Genomic DNA, 23,712 nt, shown 5'->3' with positions numbered 1-23,712 from the left:
TTCCTCCATCCCAACTACCCCCTAAAAGAAAGAAGGAAGGGAGATTATCAAAATAGAAATACAAATTAAACTCAACTGCTGTGAAACCAAGAATCACCACCAGGATGAGCTATTGAGAGCTTAAATTGTCAAGCCAGCATGTTGTAAATATGGGCTCCATGTTTTTTTAAAAAGTGATATTTATCATGTAAACCACAAGTTATTTTTTCAAGAGGAATGCAAGATCTCATTTTGACTTCCAAGTAATAGGTACACATTTAATCATAAAAAATCAGTTTGATACATAGTTAATCTTAATTTTAAAATGAATGTCTTAATATTCCATAACAAAAATAACAGGATCCAACCTTAGTACACTGCCAGGACAAATGAAAAAGAGAACCTATCCTTTCTTTGAAATTTTTATTTTTCATTTACATCAATACAAGTATATTTATATATATATATATATCATGAAAATTAATAAAAAAACAACAATGCAAAAAGAATACAAAATTTCATATCCCCCCCCCCAGTAGGAAATAAAGCCTAGCTGATAATCATATAACCTCTTGATTGATTAATTACATTTAAATTTATACAGTGATCTTGAACCTTGAATTAACTAAGGTGAGTTGGAGCGGGAGTGGCAGATGCAGTAGGTGAAGTAATAGCAATAAAATCCATATAAGATTTCCAAATCTTATCAAATTTTTCGCTTGATTCCATAAATTGTTATTTTCTCTAATGATATACAATGCAATCGTTCCTTTTGCCATTTATTCAACCCCACGTTATTGTCTAATTTCCACGTTACAACTACTATACATTGCTACACTTAAAAACTTCTGATAAGTATCTAACTTCAAATCAGAAATATCTCCTAATAGAAAAATTTTGAGATCTTTCAAAACTTGCACCTTCATAACTCGTCCCAATAAAATATTTGTATCTTCCCAAAATTTTCCTACTTTTGCACGTTGCCAAACTGCATGGAAAAAAGTTCCTAATTCTTTAAATTTATTACATCTAAAACATTTATCAGAACAATTTGAATTAATTGAGAACCTATTCTTTACCACATCTAAAACATAACTTTGAAGATATTAAACTAATTTTTTTTAATTTTTGGGGAGTTTAATATAATTGATGCAAAAAATTGTATTGTACTAATTTATATCTTACATTAATAATTTTAATCATATTATCTTTACATAACATTCTCTAATCATTTTGACCTATTGTTCCATCTAAATCAGTTTCCCATCTTAATCTTGATTTATGAATATCTGATTTGGACGTTTTCTTTTGAAGTAACTTGTACATTTCTGAAAATAAATTTATTTGTACTTCCTTTAGTAACTAACATTTCTATTTCTATTTCTAATTAAAAAAATTATTTGAGACATTATATTTTTATTTCATTTGTTGAAAAAAGGTTACTAACTTCAAAATAGTCTACTATTGTTTTAATCCCCATTTGATTCCAATATGGAACAAATCTTGACCTAGAAGGAGGGGCTCTGAAATACTTTGAATGAAAAAAAAAGGATACAAATTAGATTACACTCTCAACAAATTCAAATGCAGGAACGATTCTAAGAGACGTCCCTGAATAGCAATCTCACTTAGTCCATAAAGTTAAAAAATATGTATATTTTGGAATACTTTTATTTGTTTATATTGTTTATACATTATTTCGAAGTAAAAGACTGAAAACTACTTGTCGATTACTTTTTTTTTCCATCTGTGGTAAATAGAATAATGCACAAAGATGCCTGCTATTCTCTTGAAGCATGGATGAGACCTCACTTGGAGTATTGTGAGTAGTTTTGGGCTCCTCATTTAAGAAAGGATATGCTGACATTGGAAAGGGTTCAGAGGATGATTTTGGGAATGAAAGATTTTTTATATGAAGAAAGTTTGACAGCTCTTGGCCTGTACTCATTGGAATTTAGGAAAAAGAGGGGAGATCTCATTGAAACATTTTGAATGTTGAAAGGCATGGACAGAGGAGATGTAGAAAAGTCATTTCCCATGGTGGACAAGTGGGCATAACTTTAGGATTGAAGAGCGTCCCTTCAAAACAGAAGTAGAGGAATTTCTTTAGCTAGAGTGTGGTAAATCTGTGGAATTTGTTGCCACATAGTTGTGGAGTCCAAGTCATTCAGTGTATTTAAGGAAGAAGTTGATCAGAATTTATCATGAATGTCGTGAAATTTGTGGTTTTGCGGCAGCGTTACATGTGTAAAATTGCTATAAATTACGTTAAAAAGTCAAGTAAATAAATTAGTACAAAAGAAGGAAAAGTAAGGTAGTGACTGTAGTTCATTGTCTGTTCAGAAATCTGATGACAGAGGGAAAGAAGCTGTTTGTGTACCGTTGTCTGTTCATATTTAGGGTCCTGTACTTCCTTCCTGATGGTAGCAGTGAGAAGAGGGCATGGCCTTGTGGTGGGGGCCCTTGAGGATAGAGTTGCTTTCCTGAGACATCACCTGTGTCAATGTCCTTAATGGACTGAAGGCACAGTGGCATAGGCTGAGTTCACAACTCTAGTGGTTTCCCGTCCTGTGCATTGGCACCTCCATACCAGCCAGTGATGCAACCAGTGAGAATGCTCTCCACGGTGTTGATATTTGCAAGTCTTTGGTGACATACCAAATCTCTTCAAACTCCTAATGAAGAGCATGTAGTCCGGCAATGTGAAAAGGTCGATAAGTTTTGGAAGGATATAAGTATTTTATTGGGACAAATTTTGAAGATGAAAATTTTGAAGGATCCTAAAGTATTTTTATTGGGAGATATTCCCCAATTGAATTTAAGTGTAGCAATAGCAAAAAAATCTATAGCCGTTACATGGAAATCTGGTGATATTGTGGGGTTGAATAGATGGTGAATGGAATTATTAAATTGTATATCATTAGAGAGAATAACATATAATTTACAAAATCAACCAGAAAAATTTGATAAGATTTGGAAACCCTACATGGATTTTCTTGCTACGACTTTACCTGCAGCGTCCACCATGCCCCATCCAACCGTCCTAATTAGTTATGATACAAGACTTGTGTAAATTTCAATTTATTGATTATAAAATATAGGTTAATTACAAGCTTTTTCTTTTCATTCTTTTTTCCCACTTTTTTGGGGGGGTGGGTGGGGGGAGGGAGAAAATATCTAAAATTTGTATTATTTTTATGTTGTAATTTTATCTTTTTCATGTTATACATAAATACTGTATGTTTTGACGCAAATGGAAAATAAAATTTAATTAAAAAAATACTCATAAAGTGAAGCCGCTGAAAAACATTCTTCGTGATTGCATCAAAATGGAGGCACCAGGTCAGATCTTCAGAGGCACTGGCACCCAGGAATTTGAGTTAACCCTTTCTACCCCTCGATGAAGACTGGATTGTGTTCTCCTGATATTCCCCCTCCTGAAGTCCACAATCAGTTCCTTAGTTTTCCTAACCTTGAGTGCAAGGTTGTCATTGTGGCATCACTCAACCAGCTGTTCTATCTCACTTTTGTTCTCTTCCTTATTGCCATATATCATTCTGCCGATGGCTGTGGGGTCATCTGCAGATTTGTAGATGGCATTTGAATTGTGCACAGCCACACAGTCATGGGTGTAATGCGAGTAGAACATGGGCTAAGCACGCATCCTTGAGGTGCACCTGTGTTGATGTCATTGAGTTGGAGGCATTGTTTCAGATTTGTGTTGACTATGGTCAAGGATCAGTTCCAGAGAGAGGTGCAAAGGCCCAGGTTCTGAAGCTTGCTGACCAGTACTGAGGGGATGATAAGTGTTAAAAGCTGAGCTATAGTCAATGAAATGTAGCCTGGTGCTGGATGATCCAGGCCTGAGCAGAGAGCCAGTGAGATTGCATCTCGTACAATATCATTATGGCATTGGGAAAATTGCAGTAGTTCCAGATCTTAACTTGGGTACAAGTTGATTCTGGCTATCACCAACCAGTCGTAGTTCTTGATTGAATCAGTTCTTGATTGAATGGAGGGGCAGATTCCATGGCCTATTTCTGCTCCTTTCTTTTATGGTCTTGTGGTCAAATAAATTCTTGTCAAATTTCTGAAGGTGATGGTTTCTAAGAGATAGGATCATTCAAAATATTGCTTTTTAAAGTTTAACTACATGATGAACCTACAATTTGTCAGGTCCAGATATAGGTTCTGATATTGGTTCTGGAAAGGCTTGAAGGGCAAACTGGTAATGGGCTGTGGGTAATAGACATTGAGTAACTTAAACAAATGATTCACCGGTGGACCTCTTTAAAGAAATGTATGGATTGAGAAAGAAAGTAGGTGAAGTGATAGAATGCTCGTCATTATTTTAGGTCAGGATGATGTGATTGGTATTATTGCATGTGCTCTTTTGTCTACGTATACGATATACGCAGCATAGCAAGTCTATTTTTTCTGATTTTTTTTTCAATGCGCACATCTTCAGATTGGGTCAGGTATGGAAAATATTATGTACTTGAGCTGGGTCAGGATTGAAATGACAATTTGAGCTGTAACGTTAGGATTTTATTTTTTGTTTCAGGAAATGGTGGACTTTCAGGATGAAGTAAATGAGTTAAATGCCACCCTTCGATCCTACCATACACACAACGACCAAAAGCTACATCACGTTGATTTAATTGTTAGCAATCTGAGCCAGAGAGTAAAGTCACTGGAGGGAAATTTGCTAATTCCTGATCCTGCTTCAAAAATAAAGAACGTAAATAATTCAATGGTAAGAATAGCCATTTTAAATTCTAAACAATAAGTAAAGGCTGATAAGTTTATCTGAACTGTGGTCAATTTGAATTACTTGTATTTTCTCGAAGAATGTACGTGTCTTATGAAAAATGATCAATTATGGAGAAATTTGAATCCAAGCTTTCTTTTTTTCTCAACCAGGAAAGTTCAACAATTTCATAGAACAAATTGAATCATAATTAAATGCATGATTTTAAAATTGTTGAATGTGGTCTTAATCACACTACAAGGTACTAATATTTTTGGATCAAATGGAAAATGCTTCGCCTCTATAACCTCTGAATGAAATGTAAAAATTTCCTTGCGTTCTTTTCATTTTGTGGCCATACCCCAAGCCTATCTAAACTCCTCCAATCCAACACTCCTCAGATCTAATATTTCTCCAATACCTGCCCTTTATTTCTTGTTTTTCAATAAGTTCACAATTGGCAACCATGTTGTAAAATTGCTTGCTGCACTCACTGCTTGTTCTAGTCTATAAATTTGGAGCAAAGGAAGGGGAAAAAATGTGCAAATTTGAGACTTCCTTTCCCCCAGCCCCTCCACCTGCTCACTGTATGATTTCAATCTGTTTGGCTAATCATTTAGCATAATATCAATCAACAACAAATAGATCTGCATGCAGAAATGCCCTGATTTCTATATTCTGTAAAATTCTAGGCATCCCTTTGTACCTTTATTTTATTCTTCTTGTCCATTTTCCACTTTTTTTTTCCAAATTTGATCAATGTAAATTAGATTTAAAACTTAAAAAGAGTTTTCTGAGAGATTCATTTGAGAGCTTGGTTGTTTATTGATAAGTGAACTTGATAAGGCAATAGAGCAAAAACTGCTGTTTTTTTTTCACTAAGTGGCTGACCTTGGATTTTTTCCCATTTTGTATTCCATCTATCATTTCCCCACCCATTATGTCACCAGCCTCTGTATCCACTTCATAACATTCATGATCAGCAATAGCAAGCCTTCTTCAAATCTCTGAATAGCTGAAGTCCCAGCATTGATCTCTGTGCCTCTAATTACAGCCTGCTTTTCCTTGATTAGAGTTTATCCATTTTTAATTGTGTATAATTTAACTTTACTCAATTTTAACATTTTAGAATGCAAATTATTCATTCACTACTTGCTCCTATCTCATACTGTATTGCCATGTAATAATACAGAAAATGTAATATTGCACAAAATTCCTTTCTGCCTGATGTAAGGCAGATGAAAGATTGTCGAAGCAATGACAAATACATCTCACTTTTGTAAATGTTTAAGATAAAGTTGCATGAATTTCTATCAGTTCCTTCTGACCATGTTGATTTTCACATCACTCTCATCACATCAGAGACAATTAATAGAGGCAAGAAAATGTGCTATAAATTAAAGGTACAAGATTTTTGGTTTGTTGGTGATACTTTTGACAAATTGATAACGCTAGGAAAAATATCAATGTACCCTGTGTTTGGAGAAAGCTAAAGGATACAAAGAAAGATGTTTCATACAACAAAGTGCAATGATTTGGCAAGTTATTTTAATCACATGAAACATTAATAACCAGATTAGGTGAGTTTTTCAACATTGGGAATAATTACTTACTAAGCATTCAGTATTTCAAAGAATAAATGGTTTCTTGTTGTGATGGGGCAAGATGATGCAAATTACTGTTAGATTTCCCCGAGGATAAGTTGCTAAATTTTGGATATCCATCTTGTAAATTATATTGGTAAGGGGTAGAGATGAAAAATGATTAAAATATACCATGATTGATAATGGAATTGTGCATATTAGTCCAAATATTCACAGAGTGTCTTGACGGATGAGAATATTACACAAAGCAATTGTAAATAAAATTCCAAAGAAGGCTCTTGATAGACAGAGAAAGAAAAAATAAGTAAAAGAATCAACTTTTGAAGATATGCCTTGTTAATATTATTTCAATTCTCAAAGCATTAATTAATTGAGAGCTGCTCTAGGTGGGCAACTGTGACTTGATGCAAGAGTGCAGATAGCTCTATTTAGCATGCACTGAAGTTAATAGAGGATATTAAAAAGGAAGCTGGTCCAAAAAGCTGTTCGCTGCAATAGCATGGATCTCCCAGTGGCCACACATTTCAATTCTCCATCCCATTCCCTTGCCAACATGTCTGTCCATGTACTGCCAAATTTAGACCACCTGTAAATTAAAGGAACAACACCTAATCTTCTTACTGGCACCCTCCAACCAGATGGCATTAATATCGACTTCTCTGGCTTATTGTCTTTCCCCCATTGAAAGATGAAAACAGTTTTGAGTTCTGAAGAGATTAAATTTAAATTTTATTTTAAATTTTTTTAAATTTGCACATACAGCACAGTTACAGGCCATTTTGGTGCATGAGTTTGTTCCACCCAATTAACCTATGTCCCTAGTATATTTTTTGAATGGTGGGAGGAAACCAGAGCCCCTGAGGAAAACCCACACAAACATTGGGAGAATGTACAAACTCCTTACAGACAGTGTGGGATTCGAACCGCAGTCCCGATCGCTGACGCTGTAAAGACGTTGCGCAAACCACTACACCTATCATGGTGCCCAACAAAAGAAACGAACCAAGGTCAAAGCACTGACTTCCTTGTACTTGCAAGTGCTTTTGGATATCTAGAGATGAATTATTGGATTGTAGGGCTGGATGACTTCTAGAAACTTGACAATTATGCTTTGAGTTTAGGAGTATGCAAGTAGACATTTCTTCAAAATGAAATGGATGGAGTAAGTTCCATGATAATATGCAAAAAGAGAATGTGATATTTCTGTGCATTAGTACCAGGATTTATTTAATCGCACAAATACTTGAGCATAAAATGAAGAATCCATGATTTTCGGTTGCATGGAAGCAGCAATTCCAATGACTGGTCATCAACCTGATAGGTTAACTCAGTTTCCATGTCCATAATTACTGCTTGTCAAATCATTTCACCATTCTACTTTCATTTGTTTTCTGTGAGATGTTTGAAGTTGAGAATAAATTGTTGACAGAATTTATTCCTTACAGGTTTTCATTATTTGTCACAACCTGTGTCTATGGCAATAGCAATGTAAAGAATTGGAAACAGTTAAGAGATAAATCATCAAAATTGAGAATTAACACAAGATTTGACAGTGATGCCTGGACAATGTAGTGTGGTGTCTTATAGTAAAACTGCATTAATTCAGTTTTCACAGCCTGAATATTAGTTTAAGAATCAACACCTTCCCAAACCACCAGATTTCCTGAGATGTACTTTGGGGTGAAAAAAAGATTTTTGTTACTTGTAGAGCAATAATTTTTGTAGGTTAAATAAACATTAGTTTCATTTAAACCATTCAAGACTACCATTGAAAATAACAATTTGTTTCAATTCTTGTCATGAATTTTTTTAAGATTGCCCTTGAATGTTTTTGAGACCGTACAGCCCTTCTGGCCCAGGAGCTCAAGTCCGCCAAATACACTAATTAACCTACAATCCCCATATGTTTTTGAAAGGGTGGAAACTGGAGTGCCCAGAGGAATCTCGTGCATACTGGGAGAGAATGTACAAAATCTTTATAGACAGTGAGGGATTCAAATGCAGGTTGTTGGTGCTGTTATAGCGTTGGAGGACTAACTGCTACACTAAACATACAGCCATTTTCATTCCCACCTCTTAAAATTGGCATTGAAGTAATTTTAACTACAAAACAAACCAAACATGAAGAACAAGGAATTTGACATTTATAAAAGCTATTTGAGGTTCCTTTTCCTGTATCAGTTTATTGCAAAATGAACCAACAGTACAAATAGACACTTAATGGACTTTGGAAATGTCAACTCTGTAGATCGTGGATGTGTTAATTAGCAAACTTGTACCTCATAAGGAGAAAATTACTGCCAATAGTTATTTCCAAAAAGGCGTCTCTACAACCTGACATTTATTGCCTTCCCAGCAGCAAAAGGCTGCTCGCTTTCAGATATCTGTACTGAAGGTCAAATGTAAAATTAAACTCAATTTATTGCACCACCTGTGTCTCTTAAATATCTCTGAATTGGAGAATCCATGATCAGAATTGGAAAGGGAAGAAAAAGTTTGAGCCTTAATGTTAACCAAAATGAGATTATTTTTCTAAATATCTGGAGATTAAAAATTCTTGTCTTGAGCCTTGAAAGCAGCCTAAGTTTATAATTCTTACCTACTCTCAATTGTATTCTATTGCACTGAGCTTAGATAATGTCAATTAATTCAAGAGTAGCCTGATTTGCAGATTGCTATGTTCAGATCTTCCATCAGGTGTCACCATTTGCCAATAAGAGTTGGAATGTTGCTTGATATTCCATCCTCTTCCCCAAACATTTCCATGTATAAACATGATGGGGCAAATCTTACAAACATGTGGTAAGCATAGCGGTTAGCATAATGCTATTACAGTGCCACTGACTGGGGTTTGAATTCAGCGCTTCTTGTAAGGAGTTTGTTCTTCTTGTGTGACCTGTATAGGTTTCCTCCAGGTGCTCCAGTTTCCTCCAACATTTGAAAGATGTACAGGGTTAATTGGTCACATGGTTGTATTTGGGTTGTGTGGGATTGTGGGCTGGAAGAGCTGTATCTCTAAATTGCTATTTATTTTCCTCAAACTCCTTTGGATCAATCTAGTAGATCTCTGGGCTGTCTCCAAGGCAATTATCTTGCTTATTAAGGAGACAAATTCTTCAAAACTTCAGTTCAAGTGTTATGAAGGACCTGAACTTTTGTTCTGTAATAAAAGTCAACACACCTACGAGCTCTACCTGAATGCTAACTTTGTGTTTTTCGACACAAACAGGAGATGAACCCTGGTAACAAAAAGTCTTGCACCATTTAAAAGGTTTTTTTAAGGATCCTGTCAAGTTGGAAAACTTTGCTTTGTCCACTCACTTAATATGTTTAGATCCCTCACAACTTACTTTCCCAGAAAAAAACCCAGAAAATATTGAAGATACTCATGAAACTCGAGAGAGAAAGAAAGTTAATGACCTTGAATCAGAACATTAGAACCAAAAATGACTTTTTTAAGTGAATGGAGAGAGTGGGGAATGTCTGTAATAAGATTGAGACCTTGATTATCCAGATGAACACAGGCTTTTGGTGCCTTCAAAAAAAAACTTTTAATCCTTGATGATCTGCTTAGAAGAGTGTAACTAGAGGGAGATGAATCTGAAATTAAATTTAGTATTGAGCCTAAGGGTTGCAACATGTTAAGACAGTGAGTGAGGTGCTGATCCTCAAACTTGGACTGGGTTTTGTTGGAAAAGTGTAGGATGCCAAAAATTCAGACGGGTGAGTGAGAGTGAAATGGAGAATTCAGGCTGCAAGCAACTGGGTTGAAAGGAGATATTCAGCAAATAGGTTACCAATCAGCATTTGTCTGTTGTCGAAGAGCAACAAAGGCAATTCATTCATTTGAAAGAATGCAGATGATTGCTGCTTCATGTGGAAGTATTTTTGGATTTTGTGGATGGTGAAAATGTGGTCCAGAAATGGACACAGACTGAGTCAAAATACAATATGTTCACTGGTTTTCCATAGTCATTCTGCCATTAATGTTTTCAAATTATATATTAAATTTGTCAACATGATATTCTTTTGCCCAATTATGCATTGATTTTGTCAGTATTTCTTGTGGCCATTCTGTAACAACAGTTCCAAATTTTCTTCAATGTAAGGTGTTTACTGGTAGAGATTCTCTCTACCCTTCCTTACTTCCCCTGCCCCCTTTCTTTTGTTTTTTTCAATGTACTTCAATCAAAATGGTGAAAGCATCCCTAATTATGATTGATTAATTCAATTCACTTTGCTTTTATTGTTGACCAAATGTCTCTGAAATGTTTTTCTGACACCAAAAGATTTTTCTGATATCCTTTTCTAGGCAATTATCTTGCTTATTAAGGAGACAAATTCTTCAAAACTTCAGTTCAAGTGTTATGAAGGACCTGAACAAATATATATATACATCATCATAGATGGTGGTGTAAAATATATATATGTGTGTGTGTGTGTGTGTTTGTGTATATATATATATTTGTATGTATGTGTGTGTTTATATATATATATGTATGTATGTGTGTGTATATATATATATATGTGTGTGTGTGTGTATATATATATGTGTGTGTATATATATATATATGTGTGTGTGTGTGTGTATATATATGTATGTATGTGTATATATCTGTATATATATATGTATGTATGTGTATATATATATGTGTATATATATATGCATGTATGTGTATATATATGTGTATATATATGTATGTATGTGTATATATCTGTATATATATATATATATGTATGTATGTGTATATATATGTGTATATATATGCATGTATGTGTATATATATGTGTGGCTACAAAAATGCAGTTCTTGCAATACAAAAAAAAAATCAAAGTTTTATATGTATGTGTGTGTGTGTATATATATATATCTCTGGAGCATAGAAGATTGAGAGGGGATTTGATAGATGTGTTTAAGATTTTAAAAGGTAAACGTGTCTTTTGTATGCACATCTTCTATATGGGCAAGACCTCTTTCTTCCCCCCCCCAAAAAAAAGGGAATCTTACAAAATTTACCTTTGAAGTGAGCATTCTTACTATTGTACTTTTTTGAGTTCCTTGTGAAACTGTCTAGAGACTTTAGAAGAATACCATTCCAAATCTTAAATGATTATTTTGAATATTTGTTTCTTTCAGCAAAATGACAGCATTCAAATGCCAAACTTCAGGGAGAGGTTGAAGATCATGGTGAATGCTCTTACCAACAAGTCAGATAATCTGGCCAATTCAAGTGTTGTCAACAATCACGGTAGGCTAAATTGAAACCTGAAAGAGAACATAGTGTATTTTGTACTTTATTTGACATATTTGCTTCCTATTTTTCTTACTAAAAAAGACAATTTTAATATTGTTTGGTTCCATCATAGATGGTGGTGTAAAATATATATATATATATGTGTGTGTATGTATGTATGTGTGTGTGTGTGTGTGTGTATATATATATTTGTATGTATGTGTGTGTTTATATATGTATGTATGTGTGTGTTTATATATATATGTATGTGTGTGTGTATATATATATATATGAGTGTGTATATATATGTGTATATATATGTGTATATATATGTATGTATATATGTGTGTATGTATATATATGTATTTGTGAATATATATATATGTATTTGTGTGTATATATATATGTGTGTGTGTGTATATGTATGTGTGTATACATATATATGTATGTGTATATGTATGTATATGTATATGTGTGTATATATATATGTATGTATATATATATGTGTGTATGTGTATATATATGTGTGTGTGCATATATATGTATGTGTGTGTGTATATATATATATATCTATCTCTCTGGAGCATAGAAGATTGAGAGGGGATTTGATAGAGGTGTTTAAGATTTTAAAAGGTAAACGTGGATAGGCTTTTTCAATTAATAGTGGGGGAGATTCAAACTAGAGGGCATGGTTTAAGATTGAAGGGGGAAAATTATAAATGGAACATGAGGGGAAATTTCTTTACGCAAAGGGTGGTAGGGATGTGGAATGAGCTTCCGACAGACGTGGTCGAGGCGGGATCATTGGTTACATTTAAGGAAAGACTGGATAGTTACATGGATAGGAGAGGACTGGAGGGATATGGACCGGGTACTGGTCAATGGGTCTAGGAGGGTGGGGATTTGTTACGGCATGGACTAGTAGGGCTGAACTGGCCTGTTCTGTGCTGTAAGTGGTTATATATGTGTGGGTACGTATGTATGTATGTGTGTGTTCACAATTATGCTAATCCCAAATACTGTGTGGCTACAAAAATGCAGTTCTTGCAATACAAAAAAAAATCAAAGTTTGCATATTTGAGTTACCACGTAAAAAGATTTTTTTCAAATTATGCAAACTGCATGGACACCCTCTATGTTTTACATTCTTAGATTACCATCTTTACTTATAAATGTCACTTATTAAAGTACTGATCTACACGACTATGATCTGCTATCCTTGGTTCTTTCTGTTTCCAACTTTTCTGTGCCATCACCTCTGTCCTTTGATTGAAGTTGTGGTCAATTGGATAGAATATAAAAGTAGGGATGTAATGTTGAAGCTTTATAAGGTATTGGTCAAACTGCACTTGAAGTACTTTGAGCAGCTTTGGGCCTGTTGTCTACAGAGTGTGTGTTGGCATTGGCTAGAGTAGTTTCACTAGAATAGTCCTTGGAATGAAATGGTTGTATGAGGAAAGTTTGATGTCTCTGGGACTGTACTTGTTGGAGTCTAGGTAATTTAATTGAAATGTATTGAATATTAAAAGGCTTGAATAGAGTTGACTTGGTGGATCTTTCCTGTGGTTGGGGTGTTTGGGACCACAGGGTACAGAATACAAAAAACCTTTCGAATAGCAACAGGGAATTTTTTTACCCAGGGGGTCGTAAATCTATGGAATTCATTGCTGCAATGTTGTCACTGGGTATATTTAAGACAGCGATAGATAGGTTCTGCAATTCACCTACCACCACAATGGCTGCACAGCAGATGCAGGATCACCTGGACAACAGCAATATGTAAATGAAGCTGCTTTTAATTGACTGCAGCTCAACTTTCAGCACCATCACGTAACCACCACAATACTGGCACTTTTCAAAACCTGGACCTCTGGAACTCGATCCTTGACTTCCTCACCAGAAGACCACAGCATGTGCAAATAGGAAACTGTGTCCTCCTCACTGGCAATCCACGCAGGTGCATCTCAAGGATGCAGGCTTAGCCCACTGCTGTACTCTCTCTATACCCATAACTGTGTGCCTGAGCACAATCCAAATGATACCTATAAATTTGCCAATGACACCATAGTCGCCAGTCGAATTGCAGATGGCTATGAGGAAGCATGCTGGAGGGAGATAGATCAGCTTGTTGAATGTTGTCACAATAACTTTGGACTCAATGTTAGCAAAATATTATGGACTTCAGGAGGGGGAAATCAGGAGAACACAAACCAGTCTTCATCGAGGTGTCAGCAATAGAATGGGTTAAGAACTTCAAATGCCCGGGTGTCATCTCTGAAGGCCTATCTTGGGGGCTCCATGTTGATGCAATCATGAAGATTTGCAGTGGCTATACTTTGTAAGTAGTTTGCAGAGATTTGGTTTGTCACTAGACTCTTGAAAATTTCTACTGGTGTGCATACATCACTGTATGCACAGGACAGGAGATGGTAGCAGAGTTGCAAACACAGCCAGTGCCATCAAGGGCACTAGTCTTCCCTCCATTAGGGACATCTGCAAGAGATGGTGTCTGAAGAAAGCAGCCTCTATCATCAAGGACCCTCACCACCAAGGCCATGCCTCTTCTCACTGCTACCACCAGGAAGGAGGTACAGGACCCTGAAGACAAACAGACAACAGTACAAAAACAGCTTCATTCCCCTGTGCCATCATATTTCTGATTGGACAATGACTCTATCTCATTTTTGCTCTTTTTACACTTATTTTGGTTTTAAAGTGTAATTTATAGCAATTTTGCATCTGTAATGCTATTGCTAAACAATGAATTTTGTGAAACATGTTCATGACAATCTGTTTTGATGAGAAGGTATCAAGGGTTACAGGAAGAAGGCAGGAGAATGGGGTTGAAATGGATGATAAATTAACCATGGTGGAATGTTAAGGCCGACTTGATGGGCCGAAAGGTCTAATATGTTCCTTTGTCTTGTGGACCTGCTTCTCTTCCTGCACTGTAGCAATAGTTCTGAAATTGTTCCAGTCCTTCCAGGTATGAACTGAACACTCCACCCCTTATCATTTTTGGCCAGTCTATTTTGTGAAGCAATGGGCTAATTAAATATATGCTTATAAAAGGGATTAGAATTGGGTTATCTGTTAGGTTGCATGCATTTTACAAGCAGAACAATGCCTTGCAAAGTTCGGAGGGCAGGTGCAAACGGAAGGTTCTGGGCTTTAGTATCATTTGCAAGCACATTTGCAGAGAGTTGGGGCCATGTGTTTTTTGTAAAGCCTGTAAATTGCAACATTTGCAAACTGAAACCAAAAAATAATAGTGCCTGGGACATCAGGAGGGGAGGGGCAGAGAATGAGAGAGCTGCAGTAAGCAGAGGGCAGTCTAAGATTGGACAGAAGAGGAGCTTGCAGAACAACCAGTGTCCTTTTTCAAGACTGGGCAGAGTTCTAATATGATAGCCTGAGTGTATTCTCCGTGGATATCAGGAGTGGCAGCTACTCTCTCCCGGTGTGGTGAAGAGAAGAACACGGTGAGAAGGACCTGGAAAGAAGACAAGTTCCTTCTGGAAGACATCCGACTCGCGCTGCTGGTGCCTTCCCCCTGTCCGCCGACTCGCGCTGCCGGTGCCTCCCCTTGCCTGCCACCTCGCGCTGCCTGTCTCCCGACTGACAGGGTGGCTATAAGCGTATGAAAACAAATGTGACGTGCTCATTTTAGAGGTGTATAGAAAAGCTACTATTGAAGTACACCCTTGACAAACACAAGCGGTTTAGAGTGGGAGGTGACAAATGGAAAGAATTCAGGTTTGCAACCAGAAATTGGGAGAACATGAACCAGCTAATGAAATCCAAACCTGGAAACTGTGGTCACAACTATAGTTAGTAACCAAAGAGTTTTACCTAGCAGTGATTCAGGACCAAGACCTCTGGAATGAAAAAAAAGAAAGTTTCCGAAGAGGTTGGATGTTCATCATCCCTCAAAGATAAATTTCCTCTACAGTATTTTCTATGACAGTGAGGAATTGATGAAGTTTGCAGTGATCAGATTTCATCTCTTTGGACCTAGAAGCAATTGACTGACGTTTTGTGTGTTTTAATATCCATTTAAAGGTGTAAATTATTTCCATGTTATTGCCCTCATTGACAGTTGCTGTGCGCTAGGGTAATATAACTCATCCGCAAGTGATATATGACGGCCTGATTAACACCTGGATTAGCGGTTTGCCAATATCAGATTTGCCACATGATGAATACCGTAACTTCGCAATAGCAATGAACTGATATTACACAGTTTTTGTGATCCCCCAGCATTAGATAGATAATGATTATATAACTCGTTAAAAGTGAGAGGTCCATTGTGAAAAGCAGTCATCTATTCGAACCAAGAATCGATGGCTGATGACGTCACCACAACGTCATCAGCCTGCCACCGGAGGATACTCCAAGCAGGATTTAACACCGACTGGAGAAGGGTTAGGTGAGTTGACCTCCTGGCCGGCTTCTCCCGTTTCAGATGGCCACATTACAACCGCACAGGAGTATAATGTGCAGCTTTACAGTCGGGTATTGTGGCAATCTGAAAGTGCCTTCTGTAACCCTCCACAACTTTCCTGCCTGGTAATTCTAAGTAAAGCACTGAAGTTTGCTTGAATGTAATGACTGTTTGATTCTGTGCACAGAATTGAAGATTACTGGAAACTAGCCTTGAAAATGTGGACAGTGGAAGATTGACCAGTAAAAAATAATTGCTTGTAAACACATTGCACACACTTCCACTTCGATTAGATTGGGGGGAGGGATTGTGTAAATAATTTAGTGTTGATAAGTTGTGGGTTGATCTGGTTGTTCTATACTCAGAGAATTAATCTAATTTTGTTTATGGAACCATTGCTTTGGTGTATTTCTATTGCTGCTGGTATATGGGGTTCACTGAAGTCGTAACAGTTTTCTTTAAATGATTAGATTGTTTATCTAATAATTAGTACTGGATGAGCATAAACATCTTTGATGTACAGTGATGACCAAAGCCATTTTTATGACGTATAAATTCTGTTCTTAAGCAATTAATTCCATCCCTTTCCCTAACAGACAAATGTGCAGAATTTTCTTGCCACATTTGATTCCAAATAACATTCTAACCTCATTGTCCTCTGAATTACTTTAATCTTTATCAGTGCCAAAGCTAACTACCCCACAGCTTGTTTTCTTAAATCCTTACCACTCCTTGATATGAGTATTGCAGAACACTCACGATTAGAACTAATCCAAAATTCTGACATCATCATAACCAGATATGTGCTAGCTGAGCTAATTTCTTATCTGTTCTTAAGTATAGCCCCTTTCAGGTGGACCCTCTGCCTTGAGGGCAGCAGCAGGAGTGGATCTTAACTCGTGGACTCACCTTTCAGTTAGTTGCTTAAAGGCTGCTTGCACCTCATCTACATTGGTACATAAACATTCAATAATGTCCATGGTTCTGCAAAAATCTTATGATTCACTGTTAAAACTCTACCAGCAATTTCATAAAATGATTCCAGTTCAAACGGTATCTTCTTATAAACCAAAATTGCCACTCCTTGCGCTTTGGAATCAAAAGAAGAAGCGACCACATGACCTACCCAATCACTTTTCGATTTCAAATGTTCTTTCTCAGTTAAATTTGTTTCTTGTTAAAAAAAAGTAATATCAACCTTCATCTTTTTAAATATAAACTAACACGCTTATGCTTAATTGGGTTATTAAGACCCTGTACATTAAAGGTCGCAAAATTCAAATTAGTCATACTTTACTTTAAAAAAAACTCCACAAAACTCACACAGTCAACAGTTATAAAAAGGGGCTCCCCTTGCTTAAACAATAAAAAAAACCTTCCCTTTTATAAAAATACAGAAGAAAAAAAAACCCTTCAAAAAAACATACAGAAAAAACTTCCCAAAACTGCACCAATGTAGTAACTCCCCAATTAACAATTCCCCCTTCTTTCCATTTCAGTTCTCATTCCTCTTGTCAGATACTCTCCTCTTAGATGATTGTGGTCGATCAGATCCTTGCACATCTGGCAAAGAATTTGCAAAAATTAATACATCATGATCATTCTCAAAAAACTGAGATTGATCATTCCCATAAACCGAAAAGTAAACTTGTACCCTTTTCTCCACAACACCTCTTTACCTGAATTAAATTCCTTACCCCTCTTAATGATCTTCTGACTCAGGTCAGCATAAAAAAACACCCTACTGCCCTGGACCAGCATTGGAGCCTGATTTTGACGAGCTTTCTGGACAGCTATCCGCAAAATCGTCTCTCTATCCTGATATGTCAAACATTGAATTAAAACCGCTCGAAGCAGCTGACCCGGATAAGGTTTCTTTCTCAACGCTCTGTGTGCTCTGTCTAATTCCAAACCATCTGGAAAAAAAAATCAACACCCAGCATATCTGGAATCCATTTTTAAAAAATCTTCGATGGATCTGAACCTTCAATATCTTCCAGAAGTACCACAATTTTCACATTATTTCCAAAGAGTCGATCTTTTTCAACAATTCTCTCTTATGAATTTCCCATCCAACAAATGAATCTTCCACTTTCTCCATTTTTTCTCTATTCTGCTCCACTTGATCCCTACATTCATAAAATGCTTCTTCAATTTTCTTAAAATTATCCTGTTCTATATCCACCAGTTTCTAACATTTATTAATATCATCCTTGACCACAGATATATCCTTCTTTACAGACGACCCTTCCTCACAGATATGATTTGTTTTAACTTTCATTTCCATAATCCCTGATTCATCTGAGAAGTCATCTGTGATGACACGTTTTCCATTTGTTGAGCAATGCCTTCTAAAACAATAAAAACAGCTTCAATTCCTGGTTCCCCCATTTTGAATTCTTAAAGAATTCAGATGAATGAGGTGACCTAAAATGCAATGGAGTAGCCATATAGCACAGAACAGGTTCTTTGACCTAACTTGTCCATACCGGCCAAATTGACATTCTTGGCTAGTCCTGTTTAGTGCATATGACCTTCTATCCATATCTATCTAACTGTCTTTTGAACATTGTAAATTACACCCATTTTGAAATCTTGGGCCAAAGAGCCTGTTCCTGTGCTGTACTGTGCTGAGAAAAGGAGTTATTTAATTTTGAAATATTAAATCCCCACTTTGGAGCTCATGTTTATTTCAGACGATCAGTTAATTGATATTTTTGCCATAAGAAACAACTTGAAAATTTGAGTAGCTTGCAAATAAAATTAATGTTTCCAATGAGACTTGAACCATGGACCAGCGTAGATCATAACACTGTATTACAATGCTCATTGATCATAAGTTTATCATTATAATGAATTTTCAAAGCTTTTCTTTGGAAAAATATTACATATTTTTTCAACATTTTAAAATTAGCACAGATTTTGCTTGGATGGTTGATTAAAGCTATTGAAGATTTGAATGAAATAAATGATCAGATTTCACAGGTTCTTGTCTGTTTTTGCTGGACTATAATACATCTGGATTGTGCACAAGCTTGTGTGTCGGGTAGATTATTCATGTATTTGTCATGATGGCAAGTAATAATCTGAATGATAGATGCATCCTGGAGATGGAGCTATTGTCATCAAAATAGACCTTTAATTTCATCAGAGGTTTCATGAATCGGAGCTAAAATGAACTTTTCATGGACATTATAGTTGAGATTATTTCTCTTTCCTGAGAACATTCTTCTATTTTAATATTAACTAAATAAATAAAATTAAAAACCTGTGAGATGTTTTAATAACTTTCAACAATTATATTTGCCCTTTTTGCAGTTGACTGAGGTGGTGCTCATTCGGTTTCGTAGGAAAATTTAAAATAAATAGGGATCTCCCTGTGCAAAATGTTTTTGTTCCAAATAGCTATCCAAAGAACCATGGTTGAGATCTACAGTTATCAGATTTTGCACATGCTGCATAGTTTCTTCTGAATCTTTTTTTAGTTTTGCTCTGCGAGATCGACAAATTTCTTATTCCCTAATTTCTTGTTTTTGTTGTTCAGTATTGAATAAGAAATTGGAAGATTCAATCCATTAATGAATATCTGGTAAGCTTTCTGGAATATGCATGTGTTAGTTGGATTTGGATTTCACAGAAGCTTACACATGATGAATGCGAGCATCCAGGTAAAAACCAGCTAGTAACTAGAATTGCTCTGGAATTTGATGTTACTACAGTCAAAATGGGTTAACTCATTTAGGTAGGCAGCTTACAAAAATAGTGTCATACTAGGGCAGTGATGATGAAAACTGTTTACATTTGAGAGTGATAAGGGGATAGAACACCATAAAAAGGAGGCGCAATTAGAATCCCATACCACATTTGATCAAGTACACCGCTAAATATGGAATATGATGTTGCAAGTCTCTAAACTTCATTCTAGGAGGTGAGTTAAGCTGGAGAACTGTCCACTGGCCATTTTTGTCATACATATTTTATACAATTTTGAGAGAAAAATAAACCAAGGCAAAAAAAACAGCAAATACCTGTGAGGTTATGATTTTAAATATGGAATACATTCAGAGTTCCTAATTTTTGACTGAATTTTTCATGCAAAGAAATCTGATTCTGGAAAAGGGAGAGGGGACAGTTTGTGCTTTTTCATTAATATTGGGTGGTGTACGGACGTTGGGTTATGTCAATCTATTGCCTTCGACCAAATCTCCATTAAATGCAGACCCTTCTATTTACCCCACGGATTCTCATCAGTGATTTTCACCGGAGTTTATATCCTTCCTGATGCCAATTACAAACAGGGACTTTCGAACCTGCAAGATTTGGTCAGTAAACAAGAGATGACCCTCCCTAACACATTACAAACTTTAATCGGAGACTTTAAGCAGGCCTGTCTCAAGAAAACCCTGCCCAACTACCACCAGCATCTAACCTGCTGTATCAGAGGTCCCAGCACACTCCATCAATGCTACACCAAGATAAGGAAGGCTTACTGTTCTTTCCTGAGATCACATTTTGGCAAATCGGATCATCTGGCAGTGCTTCTTCTGCTTTCATACAAACAGTGCCTAAAGAGAGAGGCTCCGGAGATCAGGACAGCTAGAGGATAGTCACAGAAGACTGAAGAATGGTTGGAGGACTTTCTTGATTCAGCAGATTGGGTGGTGTTGAAAGACTCAGATGAGTATCTGAATGATTACACCAGGGCTATCAGCTCTTTATCAAAACAGCTGTTTGCAAGTGTTTCCCCACCAAATCATTCAGGGTTTTCCCCAACCAGAAGCCCTGGATGAACAATGAAATCTGGAACCTGCTGAGAGCCAGATCACTACAGAAGGAGTAGGTATGACCTGCAGAATCCAACTCCTGGGTGAAGTGGAGTTTCCAGATGAAAATGGAAACCACAAGGGATTGTTATGCCAAGACATAAATGACATAACCTGCTACAAAACAAAATCCATTGCAGTAGGAGACAGCAAAGCTTCACTTCCTGACAAATTTAATGCCTTCTATACCCAATTTGACCACAAGCACAGGAAAGAACAACCACTGTCAACCCCTATGTCCCTTGATGATCCTCTCCCGTCTATATCCAAGAATGACATGCGGGCTGCCTTCTGGAGAGTGAATCTGAGGAGAGCATGTGGACCGGATGGAGTACTTGGCTTAGTATTAAAACTGTGCTGACCAACTTGCCAATGTATTCATAGAATTCTTCAACATCTCACACTCTGGCAGGGTAGGGTACGCACCTGTTTCAAACAGGCATCAATCGTACTGGTGCGCAAGAAAAGTGGGGTAACCTGCCTAAATGACAACCAGTGGAACTCACATCAACAATGATGAAGTGTTTTGAAAGGCTGGTGTTGAAGCATATCAGCTCTTCTCTGAGTGGTGACATGGATCCATTCAAATTTGCCTATCATAACAATAGGTCTGCAGCAGAAGCCATCTCACTGGCTCTACACACCTGGACAGTAAAGATGCATACATCAGGATGCTCTTTATCAACTACAGTTTGGCACTTAACACCATCATCCCCTCAAAACTGATCAGCAAACTCCAAGACCTAGGCCTCAAAACCCTAGTGTGTAACTGGATCCTGGATTTCCTCACCTTCCGACGACAATCAGTGAGGAATGATAACATCTCCACAATCTCCAACAGTGCTGGAGAATTGCAGGGCTGCATTCTTAGCCCCCTGCTCTTTTCACTTCAAGAAAGGAAAACTAGAGGTGTACAATCCATTGATCATTGGGTGATCAGAGGAGGAGAGGGTGAGTAAATTTAATCCCGGAGGATTTTTCCTGGACCCAGTACACTTATGGTATTGTGAGGAAAGCATATCAGCACCTCTACTTCCTTTTTTTTTCACACTGTGAATCATATCAATCAAAATACATACAAACATTTCCCTCTTAAATATACACAGTGGCATTTTCTCTACCCTACCTCCCTCCCCCCCTCCTAACCCATTAAACGTTCACAATACAATAAAACCATTAAACAATGTCATCGCACAATGAAAATAAACAAGAAAAATGTGTCATCTACTTTTACACACCGGATCAAGTCATTTTGTCTTCGTTATCATTTTAGGGGGTGGAGGTCCGAAGCAAGTCCTCTCTGTTATGTTCCACGTACGGCTCCGAAATTTGCTCAAATAATGTGACTTTATTTTTTAAATTGTGTTATTTTTTCCAATGGAATACATTTATTCATTTCCATGTACCATTGCTGTACTCTCAGGCTCTCTTCTGATTTCCAGGTTGACATTATACATTTTTTTTTACTACAGCTAAGGCTATCATAATAAATCCTTTTTGCGCTTCATCCAGTTTGAGGCCTAATTCTTCTTATATTACTTAGAAGAAAGATCTCTGGATTTTTTGGTATGTTGCTTTTTGTGATTTTATTTAATACCTAATTTAGATCTTCCCAAAACTTTCTCACATGCCCAAATTGCATTTACTGTTGTTCCCGTTTCCTTCTTAACAGCGAAAACATCTATCTGATAATGTGGAATCCCATTTATTTAACTTTTGGGGCGTGATATATAACCTGAGTAACCAATTATACTGTATCATGTGTAACTTTGTGTTCATTATATTTTTCATAGTTCCAGAGCATAACTTTTCCCATGTTTCATTTTTTATCTTAATGTTTAAATCTTTTTCCCACTTTTGTTTGGGTTTATAGCTTATTTCATCATTTTCCTTCTCTTGCAGCTTGATGTGTATGTTCGTTATAAATCTTTTAATTATCATTGTGTCTGTAATCACATATTCAAAGCTGCTTCCTTCTGGTAATCTCAGTCTGTTTCCCAATTTATCCTTTAAGTAGGTTTTCAGTTGATGGTATGCAAACATTGTACCATGAGTTGTTCCATATTTGTATTTCATTTGTTCAAATGTTAATAAATTATTTCCCAAAAAACAATTTTCTATTCTTTTAATTCTTTTTCTCTCCCATTCTCTAAAGGAAAGGTTATCTATTGTAAAAGGGATTAGCTGATTTTGTGTCAATAATAATTTTGGTATTTGGTAATTTGTTTTTTTTCCTTTCTAAGTTAATCTTCTTCCATATATTGAGTAAATGATGCAATACTGGTGAGCTTTTATATCATACAAGCTTTTCATCCCACTTATAAAGTATATATTCCGGTACCTTCTCCCTTATTTTATCTAGCTCTATCTTAGTCCAATCTGGTGAGAATTGGCGGACAAAAAAATAAAATACAAAACATTACAAATGTATAAGGTGGAGAAGAACATAATGAAAATAAAGCAAAAGTATGAGCTAGGAGAAACAAAAACACAAAATATTAGCCTGGCAACTTAAAACAGAACAAGCTTAAAGAACTGTATTGGCATCAAGGAAAAAAGACAAACAAATCACATATAATCCAATGGAGATTAATGAGAACTTTAAGGAATTTGATGAACAATTATACCAAACTGAGAACGAGGGGAAAATGTGATAAAATAGAAGAGTTTTTAGCTAAAATTGAACTGCCGAAATTGCAAGAAGAGGAGCAAAACAAACTGATAAAACCATTTGAAATAGAGGAAGTACAGGATATATTAAAAAAAGCTGCTGAACAATAAAACACCTGGAGAGGATGGATTTATAAAACATTTAAAGAGTTATTAATTCCTCCTCTCCTGGAAGTAATGAACCAGATAGAAGAAACACAAAACTTGC

At 36.3% G+C, this 23,712-nt stretch overlaps 1 protein-coding gene across 4 annotated transcripts in view; it reads left to right on the top strand.

Annotated features, from left to right (window-relative positions):
- The window catches only part of efcab14 (EF-hand calcium binding domain 14), a 79,399-nt gene that overhangs the window by 38,848 nt on the left and 16,839 nt on the right, over positions 1-23,712 (top strand). For all 4 annotated transcript variants that reach the window (XM_069938460.1, XM_069938462.1, XM_069938461.1 and 1 more), the window contains 2 exons: positions 4,544-4,735; positions 11,471-11,582. In XM_069938460.1, the coding sequence (XP_069794561.1) occupies positions 4,544-4,735; positions 11,471-11,582 (304 nt within the window). The remainder of the gene's footprint in view (positions 1-4,543; positions 4,736-11,470; positions 11,583-23,712) is intronic.

Source organism: Narcine bancroftii, chromosome 5 (genome assembly GCF_036971445.1).
Source record: "Narcine bancroftii isolate sNarBan1 chromosome 5, sNarBan1.hap1, whole genome shotgun sequence".
Lineage (NCBI taxonomy): Eukaryota > Metazoa > Chordata > Chondrichthyes > Torpediniformes > Narcinidae > Narcine > Narcine bancroftii.
Note: the sequence above shows the minus strand (reverse complement) of the source record. Positions and strands in the feature narration are given on the sequence as shown.